General features: G+C 36.6%; 2 protein-coding genes and 1 long non-coding RNA gene across 9 annotated transcripts in view; 2 read left to right on the top strand and 1 right to left on the bottom strand.

Moving 5' to 3' along the window:
• The window catches only part of KRIT1 (KRIT1 ankyrin repeat containing), a 44,691-nt gene extending 18,584 nt beyond the window's left edge, over positions 1 to 26,107 (bottom strand). Inside the window, exons 1-11 of one of the 5 annotated variants that reach the window (XM_015066506.3) lie at positions 25,622 to 26,107; positions 20,065 to 20,168; positions 18,969 to 19,128; positions 14,759 to 14,851; positions 13,526 to 13,655; positions 11,588 to 11,831; positions 11,278 to 11,393; positions 10,905 to 11,048; positions 4,184 to 4,340; positions 3,166 to 3,273; positions 674 to 830 (exon numbers count right to left, since the gene is read on the bottom strand). In XM_015066506.3, coding sequence (XP_014921992.1) covers positions 674 to 830; positions 3,166 to 3,273; positions 4,184 to 4,340; positions 10,905 to 11,048; positions 11,278 to 11,393; positions 11,588 to 11,831; positions 13,526 to 13,655; positions 14,759 to 14,851; positions 18,969 to 19,128; positions 20,065 to 20,166 — 1,411 coding nt within the window. In that variant the 5' untranslated portion in view covers positions 20,167 to 20,168; positions 25,622 to 26,107. Of the gene's footprint in view, positions 1 to 673; positions 831 to 3,165; positions 3,274 to 4,183; positions 4,341 to 10,904; positions 11,049 to 11,277; positions 11,394 to 11,587; positions 11,832 to 13,525; positions 13,656 to 14,758; positions 14,852 to 18,968; positions 19,129 to 20,064; positions 20,169 to 22,688; positions 23,704 to 25,621 lie in introns of those variants that run through there. The other 4 variants (XM_015066508.3, XM_015066509.3, XM_015066510.3 and 1 more) reach the window with 4 other exon arrangements.
• LOC128314794 (uncharacterized) lies at positions 4,774 to 16,450 on the top strand. The gene is made up of 3 exons (XR_008296841.1): positions 4,774 to 4,825; positions 15,607 to 15,790; positions 16,202 to 16,450. It is a non-coding gene; the product is annotated as an uncharacterized LOC128314794 (long non-coding RNA).
• Positions 26,108 to 26,538: 431 nt separating the features above from the next.
• ANKIB1 (ankyrin repeat and IBR domain containing 1) overlaps positions 26,539 to 26,686 on the top strand; it is a 145,200-nt gene continuing 145,052 nt past the window's right edge. For 2 of the 3 annotated variants that reach the window (XM_015066513.3, XM_015066512.3), the window contains exon 1: positions 26,539 to 26,676. The gene's annotated coding sequence lies outside the window, so the exon portion shown is untranslated. The remainder of the gene's footprint in view (positions 26,677 to 26,686) is intronic. The other variant, XM_053218469.1, reaches the window with a different exon arrangement.

Here is a 26,686-nt window from a genome sequence, read left to right as displayed (position 1 = left end):
AACAACCTCAATTAATTCCTTTATGTATTTGCAATATTTGCTTGAAAGACAATTCTATAGTGACATCAGGATAATTTTAAATGAAAATATTTGATAGAGGGGCGCCTGGTGGCTCAGTTGTGGTTAAGCATCTGACTTCAGCTCAGGTCATGATCTCACGGTCTGTGAGTTTGAGTCCCACGTTGGGCACTGGGATGACAGCTCAGAGCCTGGAGCCTGCTTCAGATTCTATATCTCCCTCTCTCTCTGCTCCTTTCCCACTCATGCTCTGTCTCTCCCTGTGTCTCAAAAATGAATAAATGTTAAAAAAAAATTAAAAAAAAAGATTTGATAGAAAACTAATACAAAAAAAATTTGCATTATTTCAGGTGAAATGAGCACTGACAATAAAGGCAAGTTGGATGAGCAATACATTTAATGGCATTCAAGTTAAATTCCATGGTTAAAGAAGAAGTTTTAAAATGATTAAAAATTGCTTTGAATGAAGCAAGGGATGCAGGGCCCAGAGGCTTACCTATTTCAGCAGTTGGAATGCTAGTAATTTATATAAAAGAGAAGATCACTGTATCATTTGAAAATGTGAAAGTCATTAAAAAACTGACGCTATACTTAAGTTTGCCAACCTACTCTCAAAAATAGTGAGGTTTACACAACAGAATAACAATTTTCTTACTGAGGTTTTCTGAACAGATCCAAATAGTGAAATATTGCTGTGTTTCTTGAGAGAGACGCATTCCTTCCATTATCTGCTGCACTGTGGTATTATTTCCATGCTTCAGTTCAACAGAACGGTATGATCCATCCATTCTGTATATCCGAACTTTTTCATACTAGGACAAAAAACAATAATAAATTATGCAATCTAGTTAAAAATTATATATCCCAACCTAACAAAATGCTTCAGTTTCAACTTCATGTGCTTTATTATAGATTTCTAAAATGGAAAATAACAGGAAACTACTTCAAGTGGGTATCTGTTGGCATTATTTAAAAAAGTTTTATTTCCATTATGTATATTTTCCATTTTTTTTTTCCTCTGGATGATTCATGATAATGTAAGCTTGAGAGACTAAGGTGAATGATTCCTAAAAAATATTCAACTTTGGATTCTTCTAGGAAATGTTTTAAAGCTCTTCATGTACAAAGTAGGTATCCTATGGGGGATATACAGACTTGGTTACTAAATCTGGTGTTAGTCAACTATCTTGTGAGTCTAGTGGGCTAAAGATTATATGGTAGAAATGTGTACTAGCAGTAATTTGTCCTAAGAGGAATCTGTGATGGAAGACCATACACATGAAAGTTATGGAACAACGGACCTTGAGCCATTTTCTTTCCTCCTCTTCAGAAAAATCTCAGAGAGTAATAATATTTTCAATACATTAAAAAAAAAAAATTCCTGTCACCTATTTTGCCCTTCTCTCACCCACCTCCCCTCTAGCAACCACCACTCTGTTCTCTATATTTAAGAGTCTGTTTTTTTGTTTTTGTTTTGTTGATTCCACATATATGTGAAGTCATACAGCATTTGTCTTTCTGTCTGACTTATTGCACTTAGCGTAATACCCTCTAGGTCCATCCATGTTGGTGCAAATGGTGAGATTTCATTCTTTTTTATGGTTAATATTCTATTGTATATATGTACTACATCTTGTTTATCCATTCATCTATTGATGTACACTTAGTTTGCTTCCATATCTTGGCTACTATAAATAATGTTGTGATAAACAGGAGTACCTGTATCTTTTTATATTTGATTTTAGCCAAAAGGTCGAGAAGCGATTTCATGTATCTTTTTAATTTAGTGTTTTCATTTTCTTTGTGTAAATACTCAGTAGTGGAACTACCAGATCATATAGTATCTCTATTTTTAATTTCTTAAGGAACCTCCATACTGTTTTCCACAGTGACTGCACCAGCTTACATTCTAAGACTGCACAAGGGTTCCACCATTTTCTCCAAATCCTCACCAACACTTCTTATTTCTTATCTTTTTGAAACTAGCCATTCTGATTGGTGTGAAGTAATAGCTAATTGTGGTTTCTCAATATATCCTCAATACATTTTTATTGTCACTGGAAGTAACTCAATATGTTCTCAACACATTTTACTATATTGGAAGCCCCCAAATAACTTCCAGGCCAGTTCATTTTAGATAAAAGTACCTAATTCCTCTTATCGTGTTCATTTAGGATATAAAAATTATGCCAGGAATAATAATGTGTTCTATATAATTAGAAAATAAATTGAGGGCACCTGGGTGGCTCAGTCGGTTAAGAGTCTGACTTCGGCTCAGGTCATGATCTTGTGGTTCATGAGTTTGAGCCCCACATCAGGCTCTGTGCTGACAGCTCAGAGCCTGGAGCCTGCTTCAGATTCTGTGTCTGCCTCTCTCTCTACCCCTCGCCTGCACACACACACTCTCTCTCTCTCAAAAATATATAAACTAAAAAATTTTCAAAAAAATTGTAATGAAGTATAATAGAAGGGTGCCTGTACTGTTACCTACTTCCTTGACTTTGTCTTGTGCTCATGGAACAGTATTTTGACAAAATCTGTTGTGTGGTGAGTTTGTGTGTTTATATTCTTAAAGGCAGAGATCATATGTTTAACTCTTTATCATTTGTCACTTTCAGCATTTCAAGGTGTTAAATTTCACAGAAATACTCCACAAATACTTATTGCCTAACTGATGGAAAGGTCTGGAAAGGCTCAGAGATTATATTTGTTGAGATCAAACTTTTACACTTTATCTGTTGATATAAATCCTTTTATCTGGTTTGCAAGTTTTCACAGTTTTTAAATTAATCATAATTTTATCATAACTGTAACTATTAGGCAAACGGAGTTTTTCTAATTCTTAATTCTTCTCTATCTTAATGTTATTGCTAATTATTTCAGACATTATCAAATATTGAGATTATACTGGAAATTAGGTTAATTTTAAGTGCTTGAAAGATTTATCATGCAATTTTATTTTGTTATTCAAGAATAAATGTCTTAATGTTAGGGATGATAACAAATTTAATACTTAAGAGATCTAACTATGAGGTTTTCTAAAAGCAATAAAGAAACCATCCATCCATTCCACTCTTGCCACAGATCCTCAAATTACTTATTAATTTTAACAGTTGGTGTGGCTCTATTTCTGAAAGTAATTCTTACTGGTTTGTTAATGGCTTCCTTCAACAGTTTTGCAGCTTCTTCCCAGTTATTTTGTTTGTTTTCTTCACAAATATTTAAGGGGGATCTTCCTTGTTGGTCCGTTATGTGCTAGAAACGTTGGAAAAAATAAAAATATAAAGAAAAAAGTATTACAGATAAATGGTATTGTAAGTGAAAATGTCACAGTTTCACAAAAAACATACTTTTGTCAAGCATTAAATATTAACCACACTTAGCACATACAATACTTAAAATAAACATGAATTGATAAAGATGAAAGACTCAAAGCACTAATCAATGTGATTATTGTTTTTTTAAAGTTCTGATTATAAGATCCAACAAAGGTTTTGTTTAAAGCGATTATTTTCCCCTTTAAAATACTTAACACAAATTCTGAAAAATGGGTGGAAATTCTTTTTCTTTCTTATTTTTTTGAGGAAATACTACGTAACACAAAAAGAGGTTAAATTTTATGTATATGCAGGAGATTGATGGTGGTGATGATTGCACCACAACATGAATGTAATTAAAAAAAAGAGGTTAGAGTGGAAGAGAGCCAAAGCATAAGAGACTCTTAAAAACTGAGAACAAACTGAGGGTTGATGGGGGGTGGGAGGGAGGGGAGGGTGGGTGATGGGTATTGAGGAGGGCACCTTTTGGGATGAGCACTGGGTATTGTATGGAAACCAATTTGACAATAAACTTCATATATTGAAAAAAGAAAAAAATAAAGAAAAAAATAATAAAATAAATAAATTAAAAAAAAATGAATGTAATTAAAATGCCACTGAACTATACATCTAAAAATGGCTATAATGGTAAATTTTATGTGGGGCATATTTTATCACAATAAAAACATGTATAAAATCAAAGCTTATACATAGATATTATGTATACTACATACTAAGTAAAATTTATTTTTTTCAGTTGGTTTCTCAAGTATACAATTGAACATTTTAGTGTCATTACTGGTTATTCATTGCTTAGACATTAAAAAAAACCCTGGAAAATAACTTACTCTGTCAATTTCTGGATGGTTTAGGAGAATCTGTACTATTTCAGCATGTCCTCCTCCAGCAGCAAAATGAAGAGGAGAACTAAGCTGTCCATTTAAAAGGTTTGGATTGCACTTTCCTTTCTCTAACAATATGCGAGTGGCCTCAACTTTTCCATACCTGTAAAAAAAAAAAAAATGAAACTTACCCCCCAAAATAATCTGAAACATTAAAAAAATTATTATTATCTTTAATATTTATTTATTTATTTTGAGAGAGAGAGAGAGAATGTGCGTGTGAGCAGGAGAAGGGCAGAGACAGGAGAGAGAGAATCCCAAGCAGGCTCCACACTGTCAGCACAGAGCTCAACACAGGGCTTGATCTGATCAACTGCAAGATCATGACCTAGAGCTGAAAACAAGGGTTGGATGCTTAAACTACTGAGCCATCCAGATGCCCCCAAGATGTTTTAAAAAGTTAAATCTCAGACACTATTCTCAAAGAAATTTAAGATCTTTTTTTAGTAAGATACCGACATAAATGTTTTTCAGTGTCTAAGCATTTCTTATGAATTCTTCTGGTTCAATTCAACTGTTTCTGTTTCTGATCAACTAGGAGGGACTATAACCTCAAATACAAGATGAGAAAGAACTACCACATGCAAGGTACAAAAATTATAAATTAAGGAAATAAAATTTTTAGTCAAAAATAGGTTCAGAATCAGAATGTAACTCATAAATAAACTTCATAATGCTTTTCACTTAGGTCTGATTGTGATTTGTAAAATAAACCCAAAGATATAATTTGATATGTAGCTGTTGTATTAGGCAATGTGGGAGACATAAAGATGGAGAAGATACATGGTCTCTGCTTGGATAAAGGCTTACAGTGTAATCACAGAGGTAAAACAAAAACATTGGATAAATTACATTATGCTGTAAAACTTAAGAAACAGCTTAGAATAAACAACAAAATAAGCATTGTTTATTTCTCAAGTCAAAATGATATATAACTAACACTTTAAAAAAAATGTCAGAAAAGGCAGGACTTCAGTCTAAGACTTCCTGAAATGTTTTGATAGAAGAATTAGAACTGGACTTTAAATAGGAAGGAACTGAAGAGATGCTGAAGAGAGGTAAAAATATTTTAGGTAGGGGGAAAAAGAGTAAGTAAACAAAGACCCAGAGGAGTACAAAGCATGGTGGGTGTCTGGGTTGCTTAGTTGGTTAAGCACCCAGCTATTTATCTCAGCTCAGGTCTTGATCTCATGACCGTGAGTTCAAGCCCTGCAATGGGCTCTGCACTGGGTGTGAAGCCTACTTTAAAAACAAAAACAAAAACAAAAACAAAAAAGAGTACAAAGGCTTGTGTCAGACACAGTTGAGTCCACAATTTGGTCAGAGCCAAAGACTTCTATAAGGCTACAATCTGAAGCAATATTGGAAAAGTATATTCATTGTTTGTAAATAAATGGGTGGGAGGGGGAAAGGGAAAGGAAATTTGGTACATTTGAAGGAAAATTACACATCTTTAAAAGTGATTTGATTTGCCGTCCACTTTCCTTTCTTCTCCTTTCACATATCCTTCTTATACCCTAAACCTGCCACTTGTATGCTACTCTTTTTTATTCATTTCACTTTTTGCTTATGTTCTTTGCTATTCTTGAGATGTCCTTTCCCTCCTCCTCATTTTGTTTAGGTTAAATTCTGTTATTTCTCAGAAACAGTTTAAAATCTTCCCCTTCTATAATCTCACTACCTGCAGCATTTCATTTTTCATTCTTTTGTGGGACTTATTTTATGTACTTTTCCCCTTATTATTCTGGAACAATGGGTAGAAAACCTTTTTCCTTCTTAAATATATTTTTTGAGGAAATACAATATAACACACAAAGAGGTAGCCTAGAAATTCCTGGAGGGTCGGTACACTGGCTCTGCATTCTATAAACTGCCTTACGCACAAAAAATGAGTGAACTGTTCAGTAGGCATTTGAAAATGCATACTTAGTACTCAGGAAGAAGGCAAAGGCTTGGCATATCTATCTGAGAATAGGCAAATTCATCTAACTGAAAAGAATTACCATTAAGGCTGGGAGAATGGATGAAATCCTTCTGAGAGAGAATTTAGAGAAAAATTATCTTAGACCAATGAAATGCATCTTGAAAAACAATCTTTCAGGACAGGAAAAGACACGTCTAAGACAGCAATTCAAGAAGTAATACAAATAATTAATATAAACATACATTCTGTATGATGCTTTAAAGTTTTCAAGGTACTTTCATATATAATTACTTAATATAATCTTCAAAACAACTTATGAGGCAGGCAGAAGTATTTTTATTGCTCAGTTAAGAAAAATGAAACTTGAACCAGGTAAGTAGCTTTCTGAAGGTCCCATGGTTACTAGCCAGTGTTAGAATCCAGTTTTCTGAATCTTAGTATAGCAGTTTCCATACAATAACACACGCTTAGGTCACAGAATGGAAGCCAGTATTTCAAGAATACTAATAATGTAACAATAATAATTTGCATTTGTATTGACCTTCATTATAGCTCCATTATGCCCCTTCAACTCCAATTTGTTCTTAGAATGAAGGGATGGTCAACAGTATTTAATGCTGGAGAGCAGGGAAAGAGATTAAAATCTCAGAAAAGTTTAAGAAGGTTCATGAAGAGTAAAAAAAGAGACAACAGTGAGTGTGACCCACTCACCTTTGAGATCTAGCAGTGAAAGGAAGGATAGAAACGGGATAGTGGCCAGAAAAGGCAGCAGGGCCAAATTAATGTTCTTTTCAAGAGGGAGAGACCACACATGTTTGAAGGCAATAAAAAAGAAAATGCAGAAAAGGAGAGAGTGAATTTAATGGCAAACAAGGACTTTTACTTGCATACTGAATGACACAGGAGAGAGATGAGAACAAAAACTATACAGAAGGACATTTCTGATGGCTTCAATTTTCTTTGAAAATAGGGGGGTAAAACTACCTGATAAGAGGAGAGAAAGGAAGTAGTGGGAGTTTAAGTGCTTATGACTACAAAGGTTTAGAACAGCTCATAAGGGAGGACTAAATGGCTGACAGGATAAATGAGACCAAAAGGATAGACAGCTAAGCTACTGTGAAGATGGGGTAATTTGAAGGGAATAAAATACTCATAGTTCAAAAATACTCTCTAGCAATAACATGAAACCTAAAAATAGGATCAGAGAAAAAAGACATTGATTTGAGAAAGGTCATAGATTATGTGATGTCGGTGAAACATTTACTGAGTGGTTGATAAGTTACCCATATGGGAAGAAAGGCAACTTAAACAGTTTTGGAAAATAGTACAGAATAGTTTTCAGGTAGATGGTCACCAATATGAGAATTTTAAAAGCTTGGAGTAATCTTAGGGGTGGTCCTTAAAGAATGATCTGGGAACCCCTGAGAATCCCTGAAATCTTTTCAAGGTATCCTCTAGGTCAAACATACGTTAATAATAATACTAAAATGCTACTGATCCTTTAAACTTTCACTTTCTCTTAAGTGTACAGTGGGATTTTCAGGAAGCCATGTGACATATAATACTGCAACAAATGTAGAACAATTCTACTCTTCTCATTAATTTTTTTTAATTTTGAAAAATATGGCATATTTCATAAACATTTTTAAATGAATTAATAAATACTTAAAATATTTTTCAGGTTTAACTTCTAATATGATAAGCAACACTAGATATAATTTACATAAACAAAAGCTCTTTGGGATTCTGTAACCTTTTTTTTTTTAATAATTTTTAAAAAGTTTCTGTTTATTTATTTTGAAACAGAGACAGTGCAAGTGTGGAGGGGCAGAGAGAGGAAGAGAAAATCCCAACCAGGCTCTGCACTGCCAGCACAGAGCCCAAGTGGGGGTCCAACTCACAAACCACGAGATCATGACCTGAGCTAAAACCAATGAGCCAGCCAGGCATCCCGGGATCCTGTAACTTCTGAGAGTGAAAAGGGAGTCCTGCCACCAAAATGTTTGAGAACCATCAATCTAATAAAAACCCTCACTTTAAGATGAGAAAACAGACCAAGAGGGGTAAAACATCTTGTCTAAGCTTATAAAGTTAGGCCTCAAATCCAACTTTTAATGAGATAACCTAGTATTCCCCCCCTCGATCCTTATACTAATTAGGGAATAAAGGTACATTTCCAAGATAAAGTAATTTAAGTTCTTACTAAATGGTCAAATCTACCTTCATTCAAATTCACATTAATTAAATGATTCATCTGATGAAACTATTGCAAGGTGGCCCATACTACTCCTGATATATTAAATATGGTTATTATTTCTGACAGAAAATGTTATCTAAGGATAAAACTCTTTTCCTTGGTATACTGTAGTAGTAAGATTTTCCAATTAAAAATACTATGGGTTAGGGGCGTCTGACTGGCTCAGTTGGTTAAGACTCTTGATTTTGGCTCAGGTCATGATCCCAGAGTCATGGGATTGAGCCCCATGTCAGGCTCCACACTGAGCATGGAGCCTGCTTGAGATTCCCTCCCTCCCTCCCTTCCTCCCTCCCTGTCTCTCTCTCTCAACCTCTGCCCTTTTCCCCAGCTGGCACGCACACACTCTCTCTCTCTCTAAAAAAAATAAATAAACAAAATAAATAAACTATAGATTTATAAATTTCAGATTTAGAAATCAAAATCTTTAAATTTTTACAATCTTTTAATAACAGCCAACATTTATTGAATACTTATTATGTGCAAGGTACCCTCAAAGCATTTATTTGCATTTTCTCCTTTAATCTTAAGAAATATATTAAGTTCATCTTGTAGATAAAGACACAGGTCCTTAGAGACATTAAGTAACTTCCCAAAGGTCATACTTTTAGGAAATAAGAATTATTACGACTAAAACCTAAGTACATTCCAAAGAACATTAAATACTATACCATACTTCTGTTTTTATGTAATAGATACTTAAAAATATTACCATTCTTTTATTAGAAAATAACCCATGCCACAAAAAAGGACAATATTAACCAAATATAAATTTGGGATTTCTCAACTAAAATTCTCTGCCTCCATCCTTCCCAATTCCACAGTGTACTTTCTTGTGATTTGAAGTATATTCTCTACCTCTTTTCGTTTAGTTCCATATAAGGCATGTGATTTCTTTTTGTACTGCTGCTGCTACCAATATTTATTAGTAATCTGAAGAAACAAACAGAAGTTCAGTTAAAAAATATTTAGGGTAGGGATGCCTGGGTGGCTCAGTCGGTTGAGCGTCTGACTTCTGATTTCTACTCAGGTCATGATCCTAGGGTATTGGGATTGAGCCCTACTTTGGGCTCCGTGCTGAGTGTGGAACCTGCTTAAGGTTTTCTGTCTCTCTCCCTTTGCCCCTCTCCCCAGCTCAAGCTCTCTAATAAAAAAATTAAAATATATACGTGTGTGTGTGTGTATATATATGTATATATGTATACAAATATACGTATATGTATAAATATATATTTAAGGTAACTCCAAATATGAATAGAAAATTCCCTGTAATGGGAAAACAATTAAGAACACACAGAATAAAGAAGCCTAGTTTTGAGGAAATAGAAAAAAAATTAAGAGCATATTTCTTGAATAAACTAGCATAGTTTTAGGGAAACAGCATATTTTTTAAGAGAGAAAAGATGTATATTAAAAGCAACTATATTTAGCTACTGGATCACAAATTTTGGAATCAGTGAAATCAAAATAAGTATGAGCAATGATCGAATTAATGCCTTTACATATAGATAAATAAACAGACGCAGAGAGGTGAAATATCTTGTTAAATGTGGCTCAGATAAGATGTAGTGGACATTTGGGGCGCCTGGGTGGTTCAGCTGGTTAAGTGTCTGACTCCTGATTTTGGCTCAGGTCATGATCTCACAGTTCGTGAGTTCCAGCTCCACATTGGGCTCTATACCAACAGCTCGGAGCCTACTTGGGATTCTCTCTCTCTCTCCCTCTACCCCTCTCAAAATAAAGAAATCAACCTTCAAAAAGAAAAAGTGGACATTTAACAGGCAGTGAATAATGTAGGCACTTCTTAAACTAGCCAAGGAAGTTCACTTTCAACAGTAACTCAAAAGCAGCTTACCCATAAGAAATAATGGTAAATCACTTCATTACATCCTTTTTAGAGAATAAACTATAGCTAACACTTAAATACTGTAATGAACACAAGTTCACAGTGAGTAGAAAGAGTTAATAACCCCAATCTTGTGAGTTAATTCCGCTTAAAAAAAAATAAAGAATGGAAGGCTTTGATTCTAATGAAGGGTTTTGGGAGCTTATTGATGCCACGGTTTTCCAAAGTACTAAATGGATACTTATCTAATATGATCAACATCAAAACATAAGTAGTTACCTCATGTAAGTTTTATAGCAAGAGAAGAGTAAAACATTTATCTAATACAAAACAATAGAAATTACAAGGGTGAATAAAGGACCTACTGCTATATAATGACACTTGCTAGTGATTAGCTATTACACAGGATGACCTGGTAATGCATAAGAACACCAATGATACTTTTCTCATGGGGCAGACCTTGTAATTCTGAACAGTGGTATGTATATATAGTAATCAGATATCTAAATAGAAAGCTCATAAGGCAAACGTGGTAGAGAAAAAGGAGCTGGAATGAGAATAGTTCTGAAAAGAAGCACTAACGTTTATAACTAAAGATTCATTCCTTCTAAGAAAAAAAAAAAAAAAAAAGTAATCCATTTACCAGCATGCATAATGAATGGGCGCCCAGTGATCACTATCTAATTGGTTGACTGAAAATCTTTCATTGAGAAGACGGTTTAGTAATTCTGAATCTCCTTCGCAGGCACTTCGATGGAGAGGAAAGTCATCTACCCACTGTCGTTCCCTAATTATTAAAAACAAATAATTTTTTTTTAAAAAGCACTTTTGAAATTCAAACTGTTTCAAAACAAACATGATATATATATGAAAGCTTTGGTCACTTAGCAGCTGCAAACTAAATCATCTATGCAATGATTACATTGCATACTAATTGCATATATCATTTTAAACAATATTTTAACATTAGAATATAAGTTTTAAAAAAGCAATGTGGAGTAAAACCAAAACAGTACTTGTCTTCTGTGACACTGCTCATGCTTCTCTGCCATTTTTCTTGTTTGGGAATTTGGATTTTTGAGTAGTCTGGAGCTCCTAGACCAAAGTATGGATTTATTACCACTTTATCTACCTAAAACGGGAAAATAGAAAAAACAAAAACCCCTTAAGAGCTTCAGATACTTGGCTTTAATAGACATATATACAACTAACTGTATATGTCATCTTATGGTTACAATTAGTAACAGGTATATTTACCTTAGGAAAAAATTACATTTGACATAAAATGTCTTTTGAAATCAGAGCCAAAATTCATTCAACTCTTACCCGGTTCGTATATTGAAGATCTGATCCAAACAAAGGGTTGTAAATACAGGTATCTGCTTTCTCTAGGGCTAACATTTTACTCTTTATTTCTAGTGCACTGTAGCCCATATGTAATGAGTTTTCCATTTGACCTGATTCAGTAGCATATGCAGGGTTTATGACATTAGTTTTTATCCGCTCAAGAGGAGAAGGCCGGAATAAAGCTGGAATAAAGTGAGATTGTGCATGGCGTTCATCTAACCACCTGGCAAAATAAAAAAGATGAGGGAGTAGAAGTATTTGTTCAAAAGTGAAGATGAAGAAAGTAGACCGTCCAACTCTGATGTGTGATACATTCTTTTTTTTTTTAATTTATTTATTTTTGAGAGATAAAAACAGAGCATGAGCAGGGGAGGGACAGAGAGAAAGAGACACAGTGTATGAAACAGGCTCCAGGCTCTGAACTGTCAGCACAGAGCCCAAAGTGGGGCTTGAACCCACGAACTGTGAGATCATGACCTGAGTCAAAGTTCAGTAACTGACTGAATCACCCAGGTGCCCCTTTAAAAAAAATTTTTTTTGTATTTATTTTTGAGACAGAGAGAAAGCACAAGTTAGGGAGGGGCAGAGTGAGGAGACAGTATCTGAAACGGGCTCCACACTGACAGCAGAGAGCCCAATGTGGGGCTTGAAATCACAAACTGTGAGATCGTGGCCTGAGTAGAACTCAGATGCTTAGCTGAGCCACCCAGGTGCCCCCTATTGTGTGATACATTCTAATATCACATTCAGATTTTTATATTTTTAGCTAGTGTTAAATACTTCATTTAGTATTAATCAAAGTTTTTGTTAATAGACACAGCAAACTATTTTTAAAGATGTTTATACCAGGGTACCTGGGTGATTCAGTTGGTTGAGCATCTGACTCTTGATTTCAGTTCAGGTCATGATCTCACAGTTCGTAGGTTCAGTCCCCGCATGGGGCTCTGCGCTGATAGCATGGAGCCTACTTGGGATTCTCCCTCTCTCTCTGCCCTTCCCCCACTTGTGCTCTGTCTCTCTCAAAATAAATTTTAAAAAATGCATATACCATTATAATAAAACGCCTTTCAAAAAACATAAGTACTTTTAAGATCTGAACCATTGAGAGGTAGGTGACATTTGTTCTGTTGTTACAGAAAGACAAAGGCATGACAGGTTTAAACAACTTGTCTAACTTACTCTTGTCTACTCTCACTCAGAGTAACTCAATACTAAATCTGTCAGAACAACTTGAGGAGTCATTTGGCCCAGCATTAGGGAAACAGAAAGAGAACTTCAGTCAATTGCTTATTTAACTGTTTAAAAAAACAACTTTTTTTTAATGTTTATTTTTGAGAGAGACACAGAGCACAAGCAAGGGAGAGACAGAGAGAGGGAGACACGGAATCCAAAGCTGGCTCCAGGTTCCCAGCCGTCAGCACAGAGCCTGACACGGGGCTTGAACCCATGAACTGTGAAATTATGATTTGAGCTGAAGTCAGATACTTAACCAACTGAGCCACCCAGGCACTCCTAATTATTTTTAAAGACATAATTAGTTCTATTGAACTACTGCAGTGGAGGAAAGATGGAAATAAGAGATCTCGTATAAAAGTAGGAGGGAAAACAAAGGCAGTGGTTAACTCCACTTGAAAATTAAAACAAAAAAACAAACAACAAAATCCCCCAAATCTAGTTTTATATCAAGGAATCTTAATCCTTCATCCAGGGCAGTCTTTGTCATTTTTGAAAAAAAAATTAGCCCACTGTAAGCAAACCAGGAAAATCCTGTCTTTGGAGCTTTTCATTTTTATATTTTACTTCAAAAACTTACCATTGTGTTACATACATATTATTTGCTTCTGTTCTAACAGAGCTAATTTCTACTATGAAGCTGTATTTGGCTTATTAAAAAATATTTTTAGTGGTATTTCTTACTTATCCAAGGCTATTAACATCCTTGCTGTAAGTGTAGCAAAGTGACTGCTGGATTCACTACAGACTCGCATAATATCTTGTAAGCAGTAAAAAATTGGGCATCCTGGAGTATATGTATATTTAGTATTATCTGAAAAATAAAAATGAATAATGTCATCACATATAAGGTTTACAATAACATATTTTTCATTAAAAAAACAGTTAAGTGTAACATGAATTGTTTTAGATTTGGATTTAGAAGACCTTGATTAAACTGATGACCAGTTCTGTGACCTTATCCACTTGGAATTAGAAGACCTATATTCTTAGAGGATTGCAGAAGTTGTTTCCTTGTTTTCTTCCTTAACAATGTAGCAAAACTCTGATTAATAACATTTCCAACACCATTTAAAATACTGCACTTCTTAGTCTAAGTATGACTGGGAAAAAATATATATAATTGGAATGCCAGAGCTGGCTAATAAAATATGTGTAAGTACTATGTTAGCAGCAGGCTGATGGCATATCCCCACTGGGTCATTAATTTATCGTCAGTATTATTACTGCCTTGTAGGAGAGTAGTACTCTAAAGTTTCCAAAGTGATCTTCACACCTAATACCTTAATTAATTCTTCCAGCACAATGAACTTGGGTAGGAGCAGATACCCATCTTACAAACAGAGCTGAGGCTTAAAGAGGTGATTTGCCCAAGAGCACAAAATTAGTAGGCTACATGTTCTGCACTGAAATTTAGTAATTTTTCAATTATTCCAGGATGTCAAGGGCTCAAATTTTTACATTTGATCTAAAGTCTTTAAATAATACCGATACTGTTTGTTGGGCAGAGTATTTTAGAACTGTTATTAACACCTTCTTATGCCAGATAGGTCCTGATGATAGTCTGTTAATTTTCCAAAATAATGAAATATCTATTTCTAGTCATATCCTTTGAAAAACCCCTTATAACCTGAAAACTTTTTATTTCAATTATGGCTTCCTTCCTCACTTCTGTTTTCTATTTTTAAAACTAGAAACAAAAACATTACTGTTTAGTCCAGAAGGCTGAATATTACTTTGAAATCAAAACATCTTTTTTTAAGTAACAAATTTCCCCACCTTCTACTAATTTAAAAATACGTATTTTACAACAATATTAGAATAGTAACTATGAATATAAATTCCTAAATTCCTCAGGAGATTTTAACTTAGTGTCTAAAATATATAAAGATCCATAAGGTAAATCTTAGACTTTACCTTTGACAACTGATGGAACAATAAATAATGCCGCTTCTCTGCCAATCTTCTCTCCATCCAGAGGAAATTTCTTCATTAGGACCACTCGTTTTCCTAACCATTTGATTAAAAAAAAAAAAAAAAAAAAAGGTCTTTTAAATTTTATAAATTACCTTGAGAATTAGAAAAAAATACTTTAATTCCAATGTAGTTAACATCTAGTGTTGTAGTAGTTTCAGGTATATAATATAGGAATTCAACAATATCATATATTACTTAATGCTCATCAGGATAAGTGCTCTTAATCCCCTTCACCTATTTCACCCATACCCCCTAGCTACCTCCCCTCTGGTAACAACTAATTTGTTCGCTATATGTTAAGATTTGTTTTTTTTAGTTTATCCCATTTTTTATTTTTTCAGAACTAGAAAATTTTTTAAAAGGCAGCATCAAGAGGAGTTAAAATATAAAAACAGCCAATTTTATTATATGCCCTAATGAAAACTCTTAATCCTGATAATAATGGAAATTATTCTGTGCACAATCAACCAGTAGATTCATGGTTCTGGTCTTGACTAAAAGAGAAGCTTCCTATGTATAGCAAAGAAAACTGTCCTGCTAAAGACTGACAGAGCAGCTGAATAGCAAGGCACCCTGCAGTCAAGAGCCATATACAGTACTTCCTCATTCAGCTGAGATACAGATGGGAAGAATTTTACTATGATCTCAGGTGGATAAGGAGGGTGGTATATGTAAGTTGCAAAGTCTTAAAGTTAACACTCAACATCCACCCTCAATGTCAGTGTTTATTAAAATCTGATTGGGCTACAAACTACTACTGTATTCTGAATTGCAACCTCCATTCTTAGTGTTTTTCCAGATTTGGCCACAAGGGGGCTATAAACAATAACCTGCAAATCGTGCCCTCTAAAACCTCTCATCTGGACACCTTTGCCATGATTTTTGTCAACTCTTCCAGTTTCCCCACTCCAAGATACAGAAACTTGTTCCTGACCCAAGTAGGAAGACTGACTGGATACCTTCTATGGACAGGTAGACAATCTAAGAGTTCAAGCAGCTTCATTTATTCACAAAATACTGGAGTCAATATATGTGATTATTATAGCCCCCAATTATTTTACAAATTGGACATGTGTACAAAATATAAGTGTTACATAGAGGATAACATCTAATAAATTTCAGAGGCAATTTCTTTTGTCTAGCTTGAGGTCCTGTCCCACTTTATCTTTCCTGTTTTGCTGCATCCCTAAACCCAGTTTCTGCATCCCTAAACCCAGTTTAATTGCGTACTTTGCAAATGACAGATGTAATGAGATCTGTTGTGGGGAAAAAATAAAAGCACTGACTACAAGTTGGGAAATAAAGGTTCTAGTCCTAACTCCTCCACTAATGGGAGTATGACCTTAACGAGTAATATCCTATGTCTGCATTTCCATTTTACAGATGTGAAGATGACCATATACCAACTCACAGGACCAATTTAAGAATTTCATTAAAGGCCACCTGGGTGGCCCAGTCAGTTAGGCATCCAGCTTCAGCTCAGGTCATGATCTCTCCATTCCCGAATTTGAGCCCTGCATCGGGCTCTGTGCTGATAGCTCAGAGCCTGGAGCCTGTTTCAGATTCTGTGTCTCCCTCTCTGTCTCTGCCCCGACCTTGCTCATGCTCTGTCTCTTTCTGTCTCAAAAATAAATAAACATTAAAAAAAATTTTTTTTAAGAATTTCATTAATAAGTAGGTGTGATAGTGCTTTTATAAACGATATATAGCACTGCACAAAAAATTAAGGTATAACCACTGCTATCATAAAGTCTTTGTGATTTACATGTGATGCTTGTATAAGGAATCCTCTTACTCTACAAAAATATTTCATATATTTAGAAAACTCAATACAAAAAGTATAGTCAGGATGTGGTATGGCTTATTATAACTAACATAACTCGTTAGGTTAAAGTTCGCCATTTTAATTTCTCTTATTAAAAGCTCCTAGAGGTGCCTGGGTGGTTCAGTTGGTTAAGCATCCAACTTCAGCTCAGGTCTTGATTTCACAGCTTGTGGGTTCAAACCCCGCATCGGGCTCTGTGCTGACAGCTCAGAGCCTGGAATCTGCTTTGGATTCTGTCTCCCTCTCTCTCTGCCCCTCCCCCGCTCATGCTCTGTTTCTCTCTCTCCATTTCTCTTATTAAAAGCTCCTAGAGGTGCCTGGGTGGTTCAGTTGGTTAAGCGTCCAACTTCAGCTCAGGTCATGATTTCACAGCTTGTGGGTTCAAACCCCGCATCGGGCTCTGTGCTGACAGCTCAGAGCCTGGAATCTGCTTTGGATTCTGTCTCCCCCTCTCTCTGCCCGTCCCCCGCTCATGCTCTGTTTCTCTCTCCATCTTTGTTAATAATGACACCACTCCATCCCCCTTCTGGGTGAATGGACTGAGTGGCAGAGTATGGCTAATTCACATAACAAATTATGACTCGTCTGTCTTAGCTCAAATATGTGAGATCTATAAATTTATGCAGTAACTTATTATAACTGAGTTGTAAGGCCTTAGAGCCTCTACCCTTCAGGCACTCTTAGGGAGATTACCTATTAGAAAGGTAAAAAAAATATGGGAGCACCTGGGTGGCTCAGTTGGTCGAGCGCCTAACTTTGGCTCAGGTCACAACCTCATGGGTAGTGCTTTTAGAAGATTTTCCAGGAGATGTAAAAAAATTTTTTAATGTTTATTTTTTTACATCTCATGGTTCACAAGTTCAAGCCCTCTGTCGGGCTCTGTGGAGACAGCTCAAAGCCTAGAGCTTGCTTCAAATTCTGTGTCTCCCTCTCTGCACCTCTCCCACTCATGCTCTGTCTCTGTCTCTCAAAAATAAACATTAAAAAAAAGGTAAAATATGGTGAATGATACTCTAAAAATTATGAATCAGAGGCTTACAGTTCAACTGTCTCTAGACAACAAATACCCAAAATAACTAATAACTGAAACCACAGGATTCAACCCTATCTCTGCAACATAAATAGTCTCTTTACTGAAAACAGATGAATTAGACAATTTCTAGACAGAGTAACAGAAAAAAAAAACCACCGCATAAGCTTTAAAAAAAAAAAAAAGTAGGCACAGAGAGGTATGCCTTACCTCATCAACAACTGTTTTCAACAGCTATTTGACTGAAATTGGCTTTAGCTTCTTAATAATAATGCCTGAATCTTGGACATAGTTTATAATTTTTGTAACTTTTTTTTTTAAACATTTATTCATTTTTGAGAGACAGACAGAAACAGAGCGTGAGTGAAGGAGAGGCAGAGAGAGACACACACACAGAATCTGAAGCAGGCTCCAGGTTCTAACCTGTCAGCACAGAGCCCAACACAGGGTTCCAATTCACTAACCACGAGATCATGACCTGTGCTGAAGTTGGACACTTAACCGAATGAGCCACCCAGATACCCCAATTGGTTAATTTTTAAACAGCTTCCTTATAAATAAAAATTGTAGTTCAGAGACACTTAAATTGAGAACTATATTTCTCGTAAAAGTGATTTAATTTTCTCTTAGTTTTCAAGACACCCCTTGGTTTCCTATGTCTACTGAACAAATCATTAACACTGCAACTTATTTAAATATTTTTCAACTTAAAAGAACATTACAGTCAAGTTATTTCTTGAAGGGCTTTGCTACACCTTAAAAAAAGTTTTCTGAGTCTTTTTCAAGCTTTTTTCTTTTTTTTAATGGAAAGGAACATAAAAAGAAATTGATTTTTTTTTTTTTTAAAGATTTTATTTTTGGGAGCTTGGGTAGCTCAGTCAGTTAAGTGTCCAACTTCAGCTAAGGTCATGATCTCACAGTTCACGGGTTCAAGCCCCACATCAGGCTCTGTGCTGACAGCTCATAGCCTGGAGCCTGCTTCAAATTCGGTTGTCTACCTCTCTCTCTGCCCTTCCCCCGCTCCTACCCTGTCTCTCTGTCTTTCAAAAATAATAAACATTTTTTTAAAAAATAAAAAATTTATTTTTAATTAATCTTTAAACCCAATGTGGGACTCGAACTTACAACCCTGAGATTAAGAGTCACACACTCTAAAACTGAGCTATCCAGGCTACCCAAAGAAATTGATCTTAATATATTTGTAAAAATATCTTTCTCCACAATCAGTTGAAGGAAACTGTATTAAAAAAAAAAAAAAAAAAAGAAAAAGAAAAAGAAAAGAAAAAGTTTCCTACCTCTGATACCCTGGTTTGCAGGAGAAATTGGTTTGGTAGTTTCTACTACATAATCCAGTATGCCTTGTGTTACTTCACTGTTGCCTTGAAGTTTAGTTTCCAATAAAACTTTCTTTCTCTTTTTTTTCTGTCCTTCAATGGGAACTTCATGCAACAAAATCTTAGATGAGAAAAATATTAAAATTTAAAATAAAATTTACTTGCCCTAGATTATAATAAGCCAGCAGTCCTTCTTAACCCTAGCTTCATATTAGAATATCCTGGGAAGCTTTTAAAACAATAGCAATGCCTAGCTTCATCCCAGACCTGTTAAATCAGCATGTGTGGGGAGTGGGGCCCTGGTAGTGAAAGTTTTAAAGTTCCCCAGGTGATTCAACAGTACATTCAGGATTGAGAACTGGTAAGCCAGAGCATTACTGAAGTAGCAACCTCCTGAGAACCTCTGCAATATCCTTTAATAGGTTTCAGATAACTAACCTTAAGAAAGCAATTTAAGCTAGAGAAATTAGCTGGAGTTAGAAGTATTTTATGATGCCTAGAATCTGTCGCATAGAAGAGATAATTCTGTTTTAGGTTTTGTTGTTGTTGGGTTTTTTTTGGCCTCAATCATGTTTATTAGTATATGTAATACAATTCCGGACTACAGAGAAGTAACTTAATTGCCTAAAACTTTAACTAAAGTTAAAAAGATATTTTAAAATGAACTGTTAAAAAAGAGTTCTTTGGGGAAATAACCAAGAACAATATTTACATTGGAACTTGGAATAAGCTGACTTTTGCAATGTTTTTTTAATTTTTGAGAGTCATTTCATAAATTGTACTTTTTAAAAATTAAATTTATACATTATAAAGAAAACACAAATGACTGCCTTTAATATCTAATAATTTACACCTATCAATTAAAAAATGGTCACAAGGCATGCAACAGATAAGCAGACGGTGAGGAGCAGAGATTTTAGAAGCATCAGTTCTACTTTTCCAAGATCTAGGTTGTCAACCAAAATTCACAGGATATGAGAAGACTATATATGTAAATGAAAATAACCAAAAATGACATTCAATGGTAGCAAATCAAATGTTAGTAAATTGTTCTCACTTCATAGGACTTAGCTCTGTATTCCCGAGAATTGAGACTGGCAGTATTCTTTGGACGAATAACAGCAACATATGCATCTTCTATGTTTTCTGGATTTCCCATTGCTTTATAAAACAAACAAACAGAAATCCTCTGAAATGCTAAAAAACACATAATCAACATAATCAGTTTGAAAAAAAATTTCAAAAATAACATGTTTATTTTTCTATCTTAGAATATATATACTACCTAAAAGGTAAGCCAGAGATGACGATCTTACCACTGAACTATTCAAAATCTTAGCTTATAATTTTAAGATTTTCTCATGTTCCTTTTTTCCTTTTCTGTGAAAAAATTTAATGGAGATAATAATTTCGTATGTCTAAACTGTGTAAGAATCTGCCTTTTGGACCTAAAAAAAAAAAGATTATGTCTTATAAATACTAAGCAAATAATGACCTGAGATAATAATTCAGAATTCTACACACTTATTTTCCATAAATTACACCAGTAAATGTCATATTGTTAAAAGCTTGGAAGCTGGAAATAGGCAGCTGCCATTGACATTCTCTCCAAAATCTTTAGAAAGAACTTCGATATTTGACATTTGGATTAGCTAAAATATACCTTACAAATTTTCTTTGGAGATGCCTATTGCAGAATCAAAAACACTTGGTCAGTTGATAAAATCTTTCTGATGATGATTTAAGAATCTTTTCCACTTCTGGGGCGCCTGGGTGGCGCAGTCGGTTAAGCGTCCGACTTCAGCCAGGTCACGATCTCGCGGTCCGTGAGTTCGAGCCCCGCGTCAGGCTCTGGGCTGATGGCTCAGAACCTGGAGCCTGTTTCCGATTCTGTGTCTCCCTCTCTCTCTGCCCCTCCCCCGTTCATGCTCTGTCTCTCTCTGTCCCAAAAATAAATAAACGTTGAAAAAAAAATTTAAAAAAAAAATCTTTTCCACTTCCATTATCAATTCCCTAGATAACTCCAACTTTTTCTTCCAAATATGTATTTTACACATGCACATGCACACGCTTGTGTGCGCACACACACCTTTTCCCCAGACTAATTTAAGTATCCACTGGTGAATTTCCAAAAAGTATTTGAATTTCAAGCACTTTCTTGGTTGTTTAAAAAAAAAAAAAAAGACACTGTGTTGTGAATACATTGTATAACATATGTAGCATAATTACACAAACCTTTTTTTCTGTTAAGCACCTAAAAGAAAAATCAAGTAATCCTTTATCTTCTAGACACAATATAAAATAATCAATTCCTGTGCTGATAAACTTCCATTAAAAAAATGGGGAGGGGTGCACCTGGGTGGCTCAGTCGGTTAAGCATCTGACTTTGGCTCAGGTCATGATCTCACAGTTCGTTGGTTCAAGCCCCACGTTGGGCTCTGTGCTGACAGCTCAGAGCCTGAAGCCTGTTTCGGATTCTGTGTCTCTCTCTCTCTCTGCCCCTCCCTCATGCATACTCTATGTCTCTTTCTCTCTCTCTCTCTCTCTCTCCCTCAAAAATAAATAAACATTTTTAAAAATCTAGGAAAATACTTTATTAATACTCATAATTTCTCTGGAATATATAGTACTACACAGTCCACTCACCTTTTAAAATATAAACAAATGTGATGTAATAGAAAAAAGGCACAACCATGAGGGTTACAGTATTTTGTTTTTACATCATTTAATGTTAACATATCCTCCAAAGAGTCTAAAAATTGATTTTCAAGGAATATTCATACTTGAATATTTTAAATACACACATTTTCAGTGACATGAAAGAAGAAAACAAAGGCTTAATTAAGTTAGGAAAAGAACAAAAGTTGTTAACATATCAAGGCAAAACTGCTAAGGCAGAAACACATGCAGAGGGATTGGAAAAGAATAACTTGAGCTAAAAAATAATAGAGAAAGGTATAACTACAGTTAGCAATATGTTTAGACTGAGTTTTAGATAAAAGTTCAAGTGACTAAGTATAGGAAATAGGTGACATTTTGTTATGGCTCATTCTATTCTGAAAAATGCTTAGGTATAACTGGTAATGTTCCAAGCAATAAGGTCTTACAAATATATAGAAGTGGTTCTCAACTAAGGGTGGTACCCTACCTGGGATCATTTGAAAGCATTTCTGGGTTTCACTTTGGAAAAGTAGGGGCATTTCTGGTTTTCACTTTGGAAAAGGGGAGGTGTACAAATGCCATTTAGTCCCCATGGGCAGGCTTGTTACATTTCTTTGCTATTCCAGAAAGTTTAACAAAACATCAAAAATACTTTTTTTTTTTTCCCCAAAGGAATGATTTTCTTTTAGGTTTATTTACGGGAGAGTGAGACAGAGAGAGAGGAGAGAGGGAGAGAGGGAGAGAGGGAGAGAGAGAGAACAAGCTGGAGAGGGGCAGAGAGAGAAAGGGGACAGAGGATCCAAAGCACAAATCCTGCTTGGGATTCTGTCTCTCCCTCTCTCTGCCCCTCCCCAACTCTCTCTCTCAAAATAAATAAACTTAAAAAAAAAAAAATTGCTATATTGAGTACAGATGAACAAACTAGATCCTTTTACACAGGAGAAGAAGAGAAGATTCAGGATGTGAATATGGGTATTGCAAATTTAGTAAGCAGAAGTCAAAGTTGACAAGATGACTTACCAGTTTACAAAGTACACGCTAGTAGAAATTACCAGCAGTGGAAACAAAAGCAAAAATGAACTGCTGGGACCTCATCAACATAAAAAGCTTCTGCACAGCGAAGGAAACAATCAGCAAAACTAAAAGGCAACCGACAGAATGGGAGAAGATATTTGCAAATGACATATCAGATAAAGGGTTAGTATCCAAAATCTATAAAGAACTTAGCAAACTCAACACCCAAATAACAAATAATCCAGTGAAGAAATGGGCAAAAGACATGAACTTTTCCAAAGAAGACATCCAGATGGCCAAATGGCACATGAAAAAATGCTCAACATCACTCATCATCAGGGAAATACAAATCAAAACCACAATGAGATACCACCTGACACCTGTCAGAATGACTAACATTAACAACTCAGGCAACAACAGGTGTTGGTGAGGATGCGGAGAAAGAGGATCTCTTTTGCATTGCTGGTAAGAATGCAAACTGGTGCAGCCACTCTGGAAAACAGTATGGAGGTTCCTCAAAAAATTAAAAATAGAACTACCCTACAAACCAGCAATAGTACTACTAGGTATTTATCCAAGGGATAGAGGTATGCTGTTTCAAAGGGGCACATGCACCCCCATGTTTATAGTAACACTATCAACAATAGCCAAAGTATGGAAAGAACCCAAATGTCCATCAATGGATGAATGGATAAAAAAGATGTGGTATATAGATACAATGGGGTATTACTCAGTAATCAAAAAGAATGAAATCTTGCCATTTGCAACTATGTGGATGGAACTGGAGGGTATTATGCTAAGTGAAATTAGTCAGAGAAAGACAAAAATCATATGACTTCACTCATATGCGAACTTTAAGAGACAAAACAGATGAACATAAGAGAAGGGAAGCAAAAATAATATAAAAACAGGGAGGGAGACAAAACATAAGAGACTTCAAAATATGAACAAACAGAGGGTTACTGGAGGAGTTATGGGAGGGGGGGATGGGCTAAATGCGTAAGGGGCATTAAGGAATCTACTCCTGAAATCATTGTTGCACTATATGCTAACTAACTTGGATGTAAATTTAAAAAGAAAATTAGGGGCGCCTGGGTGGCGCAGTCGGTTAAGCGTCCGACTTCAGCCAGGTCACGATCTCGCGGTCCGTGGGTTCGTGCCCCGCGTCGGGCTCTGGGCTGATGGCTCAGAGCCTGGAGCCTGTTTCCGATTCTGTGTCTCCCTCTCTCTCTGCCCCTCCCCCGTTCATGCTCTGTCTCTCTCTGTCCCAAAAATAAATAAACGTTGAAAAAAAAATTTTTTTTTAAAATAAAAAAGAAAATTAAATTAAAATAAGTAAATAAATAAAATATTTCACTTATAAAAAAAAGGAAATTACCAGCAGTGATCAGAAAGTATATCTTCGTAAGTAAAAACCAAAAATTGGGATGTTATGTTAGGTCTCTGTAAAATGTTCCTGAGACAGAAAATGATCCCCTTTCTTCATCCTTAGACAATGTTTCTCAATCTTTTAACTCCCGTCAACTTGAAATAACCAAACCAAGCCAAACCCACAAAATGTTTCTGTTCACATAGTTGAAAATCACTGAGAAAGCATATTTTTTATCCCCACCAGCCAAAGTGATTTTATCAAGTTGTCCTTAGGTTTTGTTGCTTTCATTTTCTCAATATAACACTTAATATGTTTTAAAAATAATGTGAATAACGCTTACAATGCTTACTATGTACTAGACATTATGTTAAATGCTTTACATACATTAATTCATTGTTCCCCCCTAAACCTGATGAAATAGGTATTATTACTGTTATCCCCATGTTACAGGAAAAAAGCTGAGGTAGAGTAGCTAAGTTATTTGACCCTTCCCTATTCCCTTGGAACAATTCACTATTTTATAGCATTATAACGTTAAAGAGAAGAGATGGCAACTAAATTATCAGTAAGAATTCCTCCATAGGGATTTATTGACCATAGAAATCTCATCCTTTTGCTAAAAAGAGAGGAATTATTAATAAAGTAGAACAGAAAATAGCCATTGGTGCTACTTCTAAGTAAGCTTGCTTCCTCCTTGTCCCTCCCACCGATTCTAATCATCACTTATCATCAAGGTCAACAAGTGTCACTGATAATTTTCAGACTTTCTTTCTGTTAAGTGACATTCCGTTCTGTAACTTAAGATATTTAATAATCTTCAAATTGCTTTTGAAGGCAATTACACTAAATATGGCTAATACAGAAGGAACTAAGAAATACTGACATTGGGAACCAAATGAAATCCTACAGTGAACACCAATGTTACTTAAGGTTATTTGGGGGAGCATAATTTCATACATAGTGTACTAAATATGCTGTGTATCAGCTGCCACTATAGTTCTGCAACCCAATATTTAGGTGAACCAACTAACAGTAAAGCATGGTGTGAGGGCTGGAGAAGATCATGGAATGAATCGTTTTTATACTTTTTTGAAAACATATTTGAATTTTTGTCATTTCCCCCAAATAAGATGAGGCCACCAAGGCAGTTAAGAGACTATAGATTCAAAGAGAAAGAAGCATTTGCAAACAAATTGTGAAGGCGCACAAGTTCTCTAAGCGAGTCAGAAGGAAATGGGAGTGAGATCCTGAGTTAGGCCAGCTAGATCAATGATTTCTTTTGAAGATAAATACACCATAAATAAAAAGCAGAGAAACCCCAAAGCCTCAAAAGATAGAAGTGTTAAGAGGTTAGATGAGCTGGAATGACAAGTTGTGAATCGCCTTCCCCGAAATGACAAAAACAAAAACAACAAAAAAATCTCCAACATTCTGCCAGATTTTTCCTCCGCCACCACCCAACGTCCACTACCGGGAAAGGACGTGCACGTCTCTTTGCTCAAAAAGCTGCCACCCCAGAAGTGGCTCTGGCCTCTTTGTTACTACTTTTAAGAAATAAATTCCTTGCCTGGAGAAACTAGATGTGGAGGTAGTTCAGCTTCCCACCTCTGTTTTCCCTCGCGGGAATCTGGTTCTCGCTCCTCCTCGTCTCACCCGTGCGGGCGGCCGAGCGCTTCCAGGACCGCTACATTCAACTCACTGGGTGGGACAGTCACCTGCGGGGCGGGGTGCTGTCACCGCTTTCTCATTCCTCCTTCCTTCTCTTTCCCAGCAGCCAGGCCTAACTTCCTGTGACAGGAAAACCCTCCGTAGCCACCAGAAGCCTCCTGGAGTGTTCGGCCGCTCTTCCCAAAATGCGCCTCAAGCGCTCGAGTCTCTGGACTCGGAGAAACTCTTGCCGCCTAGTTCTTTATTGGCCTTCCCTCTACTCGCACCTCAGCACCATATCACACTCTCCCGAAAGTAAGGGTTTCCAGGTCTTCAAAAGCCTTTGATTTCCATATCGCCGCTACCGGGGCGAGGAAATCACTTCCGGGTTTATGCGCCTTGCAGCGTCGCGGTTGGCGACGGAAAAGCTTCCGGGTCGACGGGTTAGCTGCTGCCGTTCCTGCTGCTTCCCGCTGGGGCTGCGGGCTGTCTGGTGCTGGTGGTGCCGGCGGCTCGAGGACGGGGGTGGCAGCGGCCGGCACGCCAGCGGCTGAGCCGGAGGCGGGGGTGGGGAGGAGGGCGGCCCAGGCTGCGTGCGCGCGTGCAAGGCTGGAGCATGAGCCGGACTTGACCGCGAGGCGGAGGCAAAAGCCACCGCCCCCTCTTCCCCTCTCTTGAGTGAGGCGGCGAGGCGGCCAGAGAGGGATGGGGGGCGCCCGCCCAGTCTGAGCCTCGTCGCGGGTGCCTCCGTCTCACGCAGCGTTCCTCGCGGGCCTCTAGTGCGCACCCTCGGCCCCAGCAGCCTCTGCCCGGCGCACTCCGGCCGGCGAGAAGGGGGCACCCGCCTGGGTGGGTGGGGCGGGAGGGTACCTGAGGTCACCTGCTCGGCGCGAGAGGCTAAGGCGGCCACGACGTTGGCAGAACTGCAGAGCTTCGGGGTCCACCTGACCCTCATCCTCAGCCCGGGAAGTAACCGTAAGTCTCA

The sequence above is a fragment of the Acinonyx jubatus genome, chromosome A2, assembly GCF_027475565.1.
Source record: "Acinonyx jubatus isolate Ajub_Pintada_27869175 chromosome A2, VMU_Ajub_asm_v1.0, whole genome shotgun sequence".
NCBI classification, from domain to species: domain Eukaryota; kingdom Metazoa; phylum Chordata; class Mammalia; order Carnivora; family Felidae; genus Acinonyx; species Acinonyx jubatus.
This window is presented reverse-complemented; position numbering and strand designations above follow the sequence as displayed.